This window comes from Phragmites australis, chromosome 21 (assembly GCF_958298935.1).
Source record: "Phragmites australis chromosome 21, lpPhrAust1.1, whole genome shotgun sequence".
Lineage (NCBI taxonomy): Eukaryota > Viridiplantae > Streptophyta > Magnoliopsida > Poales > Poaceae > Phragmites > Phragmites australis.
The window spans coordinates 19,964,295-19,970,294 of record NC_084941.1 but is presented as its reverse complement, the minus strand read 5'-3'; the positions used below and the strand labels follow the sequence as shown (position 1 = coordinate 19,970,294).

The 6,000-nt window shown below is 44.7% G+C and overlaps 1 protein-coding gene across 1 annotated transcript; it reads left to right on the top strand.

The window, feature by feature from the left end:
* Positions 1–373: 373 nt before the first annotated feature.
* Positions 374–4,174, top strand: LOC133903999 (probable LRR receptor-like serine/threonine-protein kinase At3g47570). Its single transcript, XM_062345494.1, has 2 exons — positions 374–3,416; positions 3,537–4,174. Exons 1-2 carry the CDS (start codon positions 593–595, stop codon positions 3,878–3,880), a joined length of 3,168 nt encoding a protein of 1,055 aa, XP_062201478.1. The 5' UTR covers positions 374–592; the 3' UTR covers positions 3,881–4,174.
* The last annotated feature ends 1,826 nt before the right edge of the window (positions 4,175–6,000 follow it).

Genomic DNA, 6,000 nt, shown 5'->3' with positions numbered 1-6,000 from the left:
GCGTATCAACAAAGAGGTGTTATCTTACCCAAGGCAGAGGGGCTATGCGGTTGGCTTGATTGATTATATACAGCGTAACTGATCTGATACCAATTTCAAGACCTAGTCTTAGCCGACCATTGCATATCTTCCTAGCAGAAATGACAAAATGTAGCGCTCCTCCTTTTGGTTATTCCATTCTTTGAGGAAAGGGAAAAAAAACTCAGCCGGCTTGCAGCTAACTTGTTGCATGGGTCAGGAGAACAGAAGTCACATGTTCTTGTTGTTTAGTCCGTGTCAAGGTCTTAATTAATTAGGCTATAGCTGATAGCTACTTCTATTAATAAGGACGTGGACTTGCTGCACAAGTGGACTAATTCAGGCCGGCAGTTGATAAGGATCTGCAAGGCGTCATGGCCATTGGCTTGCTGTCTTAAGTATTCGCTGAATTGTAGTTTCACACGCAGTCACGCGCCAAAAGCTACACTGGAAATTAATAAGCAACACATGGACCATGTAACCTTGCACTAGTCGAATTCATATTTGATATTGCGTCTACATCTTCTTAATTTTCACACAAAACCCTCAAACACAAAGCTGATAGCAAGCAACCATGGGGGGCAGGAGCAAGAGGCATGGCCTCTTTGGCAATAGCAATTGCAGATACCTGCTCATAACTAGTTGTCTCATCCATGTTGTTTATGTCCTTCCTATCTGCAAGGCACAGTCCACCGATGAGCAAGCACTGCTTGCATTCAAAGCTGCCATCGCCGGCGACCCCAGTGGGGTGCTTGCTGCATGGACGCCTACTAGCAGCAGCATGAACGCCACGGACAACATCTGCCGGTGGAGGGGTGTGTCATGCAGCTCCCAACGGCACCCTGGCCGTGTCACGGCGCTGAAGCTTATGTCATCCAACCTGACAGGTGTGATCAGCCCCAGAGTCGCCAATCTGTCCTTCCTCCGCAACCTCAACCTCTCTCTCAACCGCCTCTCCGGCAGCATCCCCTCGGAGCTTGGCCTGCTGCGTCGCCTCCAGGTCATCAGCCTCGGTGGGAATTCTCTCACTGGCGAGATACCCGCCTCCCTCACCAACTGTGCTCGTCTAACCCATTTGGAGTTACAACGGAATGGATTGCATGGTGAGATCCCAGTGAACTTCAGCTACTGCCGGGAGATCCAGGCGTTCAGCGTCAGTCTGAACAGCCTGTCCGGTGGCGTTCCACCATCGTTTGGGTCACTGCCAAAGCTCAAGTTCTTGAGCCTTCGCCGGTGCAACCTCACCGGCGGTATCCCGCCGTCACTGGGTAACCTCTCATCGCTCTTGGCATTTGACGTCAGTGAGAATTATAACCTGGGTGGTGACATACCCGATATTCTAGGGAGACTCACCAAGCTCAACTATCTGATGCTAGCTTCTGCTGGCCTCGGAGGCACAATCCCAGCCTCGCTGTTTAACATATCATCGCTTTGGACACTTGACTTGGGAAACAATGATCTATCTGGTGTGCTGCCTCCTGACGTTGGTGTAACCCTGCCGCGAATTCAATTCCTTTCTCTGTACAACTGCGGGCTCCAAGGGCGCATCCCGTCATCGATAGGCAACGCAACGGGACTCCGTTCGATCCAACTCCATAGCAGCAGTCTGCAGGGGACAGTGCCTCCTGACATTGGCCAGCTGAAGGAACTTGAGGTGCTGAACCTGGAATTCAACCAGCTTGAGGACAAGTGGAACAAGGACTGGGCTCTGATGGCTGCACTAGGCAATTGCAGTAGGCTGCTTAAATTAAGCCTTTCTAGTAACAGGTTTCAAGGTGTGCTCCCTCCTTCTCTTGTCAACCTCACCATTGGGATACAAGAGATCTATATGAATGCAAACAGGATAAGTGGCGTGATCCCGCCAGAGCTTGCCAAGTTGAGCAATCTCCGTGTTCTTGTGCTTGCTAATAATGCCCTGACTGGCACCATCCCGGGCACCATTGGTGGTCTTCGCAGCATGACTGGGCTAGATGTCTCTGGCAACAACATATCCGGTGAGATCCCACCTATGCTTGTGGCAAACCTTACTCAGCTCGCTTTCCTGGATCTGTCACAGAACGACCTGCAAGGAAGCATACCTGAGAGCTTTGGGACCATGAGCAATATTGCAATCCTGGACCTGTCTTACAATCAGTTCAGCGGCTTGATACCGAAACAGGTTTTCAGTCTCTCCTCGATAACCATATTCCTCAACTTGTCTCACAACGTTTTCTCAGGTCCAATCCCTTCCGAAATAGGTAGATTGAGCAGCCTTGGGGTGCTGGACTTGTCGAACAACAGGCTTTCTGGAGAGATAACACAGGCACTCTCCCAGTGCCAAGGGATGGAGTACTTGTTTCTGCAGGGAAACCAACTTGATGGGAGGATCCCGCAATCACTCAACTCTTTGAAAGGGCTTCAATACCTGGACATGTCACAGAATAACTTGTCCGGTCCAATTCCAGATTTCTTATCGACACTGCAGTACTTGCGTTACCTGAATCTATCTTACAACCAGTTTGATGGACCGGTGCCAACAAGAGGAGTGTTCAATGATTCCAGAATTTTTTCTGTTTCTGGGAATAAAGTTTGTGGTGGTGTTTCAGAGTTGCAGCTACCGAAATGTCCTGGCACTGATCACTCCAGTAAGAGACACAAATCAAGAACTGTATTGATCGTGACTATTGCCATTGGATCTTCCTTGGCTCTAGTCCTCATCACTTGCACTTTTGTGATGTGTGCTCGGAAGTCAGTAAAACAGCAGCATGTGCAGAGTAACAAGACATCTGTGCCAATACTGATGGAGCAGCATTGGAAATTATCCTATGCTGAACTGAACAGGGCTACTGATGGGTTCTCTGCAGCTAATCTCATTGGTGTCGGAAGCTTTGGCTCAGTTTACAAAGGAACACTAGTCGACCAAGAGCAGGAAGTCGCAGTAAAAGTGCTGAACCTTCTGCAGCCTGGAGCTGAGCGGAGTTTCCTAGCTGAATGCGAAGCACTGAGAAGCGTTCGACACCGCAATCTTGTAAAGGTCGTCACAGCCTGTTCGAGTGTGGATCACAGTGGAAATGATTTCAAAGCTTTGGTCTATGAGTTCATGCCTAACAGAGACCTGGACAAATGGTTACATCCAACCATTGGGGAAAGTGAGAGTTCATCTCGTACGCTAACCATGGCTGAAAGAGTGAGCATTGCACTCGATGTCGTTGAGGCTCTTGACTATCTTCACCACCATGGCCAAATACCCATTGTTCACTGTGACCTGAAGCCGAGCAATATCCTTCTCGATAAGGACATGGTTGCCCATGTAGGGGACTTCGGGCTGTCACGGTTTGTTAAGGGAGCAAACAGCAGCTCGTTTCAACATACGAGTAATACAGCTGGGATCAAAGGCACTATTGGATACATTCCTCCAGGTAATTAGCACACTGAACTAGTTTCGCAGCTTTTTTTGTCACACATGGGATGACACACCTAATTTACATTTGTGTAGCTGCATTTGATGACTTTCCAGTTTCCCCCCATAAATTTTTCAGAGTACGGAATGAGTAGTGAAATTTCTGTGGAAGGCGATGTGTACAGCTACGGAGTTCTCCTGCTGGAGATGTTCACGGCGAAGAGGCCATCAGCCGCCTCGTTTCAGGGAGGCCAAAGCCTTCGCAGCTATGTCGCAGGTGCTTGCCCTGAGAGAGTCATGGAAGTCGCTGATCTAGCTCTGTCGCAGCACGAAGAGAACTTGGATGAGGCGAGGCTGGAGGAGTGTCTCTTGTCGGTTTTCCGAGTCGCACTGCATTGCACGGAGGAATCACCGAGAGCAAGGATGCTCACCAGGGATGTCATCAGAGAGCTAACTGCTGCGAGGGATGTTTATCATGAGTAGCTAGCTCTGCATGTACACTGTCCTGTCCATGCTCTGGGTCTACAAACTATGGTATCAGCATGTTACTGCTGTAGTTGTTATTTGTACATGGTTGTTTTGGTTGCTGTGCATCAGGAGGCAATGCCTGATGATGAAAAGCATAACCTGAACCGAAAAGTAGCATAGGCACCATAAAGGAATCAACAATTCTTGATCTGGATGAGTACAATGTGAACAATTATATTGTTTAGTTTGATGAGTGACCTTCTGTAAAAGTGGGGCTTGTAATCTAATAAAATTGTACTTAGAAGACCAACTGTTTCTTGACAAGGAGAAACACATTTTCAATGGCATTTTCCAGAAGCTGAACATTTGCAATCGCATTTATCAGAACTAGTCAAATACCCGTGCGTTACAATGGATCCAAGATAAATAACACCTTATAAAGCATATACGTCTAGTGCGCTCAAAACATCCATTTGAGTTATCAAGTACCATGTCACCATGGTTCTCAACATATGAGCTCAAATTTTCTTACAAAATTTGGTTACACAACATGTAGTGCAAAATCCAAGCATATTATCTGGCCACATCTAAAATGAAAAATAGAAAATCATATATATATATATATATATATATATATATATATATATATATGAGTTTACTTAAAGAACTTTCATAAATTTCTGCTATATTGTACACTATAACTCTAAAACAACAGTTTCTTCTATAGTTTGACAAGGATTATGAACAACTTCATTTCATCTCCAAATCTAAACATATATATCTTTGTAACACAACATAATTGGGATTGCCCCTTTATCAAACAATTCCTCGGTCCTGACACGCTCCTCGACCTCATATCATTGATGACATGCTTCCAATCATTGAGACAAACCCGTCGAGACTCTTCCAACATTCACTATTGTCCTTGTTGGAGAATACCTATGAATGCAGTGCCATTTTCACAAACACAGCATAGTTCTCAATTTTTCTTCTAAAAATATCCCATAAGCATCAATTTAATTGATAGCCAACAGACCGTAAAAAACAAGAAAAATTAACTCAGTTCAAGGCTCTTATATGCTTGAACATAAAAGCCAGTGCAAAACCATTAGACATCTTAAAACAAGTGCATGGCCACAATATCAATAACACAGAGGGCAAAATTAATGGATTGATCTTTTAGGAACGTGTTGTTGGCCTTGGACAGTGACAACACAGCCTCATAATCGATTGTAGTAACAAGGAACAGTAATCACAAGTAAGAAGCTAAGTGATAATAATTTTCTAAAGTGGAATGTCTTACCTTCAGTTAGTATGGAATATGATCCTAGTATTGGATCTTGAGCTCTGCAAAACCAGGACCTATGGTACTGAAAATCTTCAATGATCCTCTGCGCATGTCAACAATATGGGCAGCAAGAACCTCCATTTCCATATCTACAGCAATTTTAAGGGAAATATCCTCAACGGTGATCAGGATTACATATCCACTTATTGAGGCCTCCCCCAACATGTTCATAAGATCCTTGCACTGGAGAGGTAAAACTATAGTACGAATTGAGAAAGAAACAGCTTGCACATAACAGTCCAAATTCTACAGATACATCAAGAGGAGCATTTCATACACCACTGAAGAAAGAAACTACATTTCATGTACTAACACCTCCACAAGTAGATTGTATCCATCAGTGAGCAAAGAAATGAAGAGTACACTAAATTTAGGAAGATTGCGTTACCACGAAGAACTACTACTTGATTTTGCAAGCTCAGATGCATAAACTAGAAACTACAGTCAGTAATAAGCAGGAGAAAGCTGAAAGCTTGCATTTACAGCCTAGGAAAGCGTTGTATCCAAATCTAATGATCACAATTGTACCCGCATGAATTGATTTAACAAAAAGTTGAGGAACCTATTTTTAGCAACTGCAATATCTAGAATCTCATCAGCATCCCTCTTAATCATTGTTTCTAAATCTTCAGATGTCATGTCCACAAAATGTGTGATGCCCTCCATATGCAGACTGCACCCCCTCAGTCATTTCACATCTAATGACGTAGAATTTTCCCCATCTTTCTTTGAGTCATTTTTGGGTCTTTTGATGTTCCTGTCGTTCGTATCCTCATCTTACTTGGAT

What these genes read in the sequence shown, in the direction of transcription:
- LOC133903999 (XM_062345494.1), top strand. Translation starts at nt 593, where the DNA reads ATGGGGGGCAGGAGCAAGAGGCATGGCCTCTTTGGCAATAGCAATTGC. An exon ending in TATTGGATACATTCCTCCAG is followed by an intron (nt 3,417 to 3,536) that starts GTAATTAGCACA and finishes TAAATTTTTCAG; the next exon opens with AGTACGGAATGAGTAGTGAA.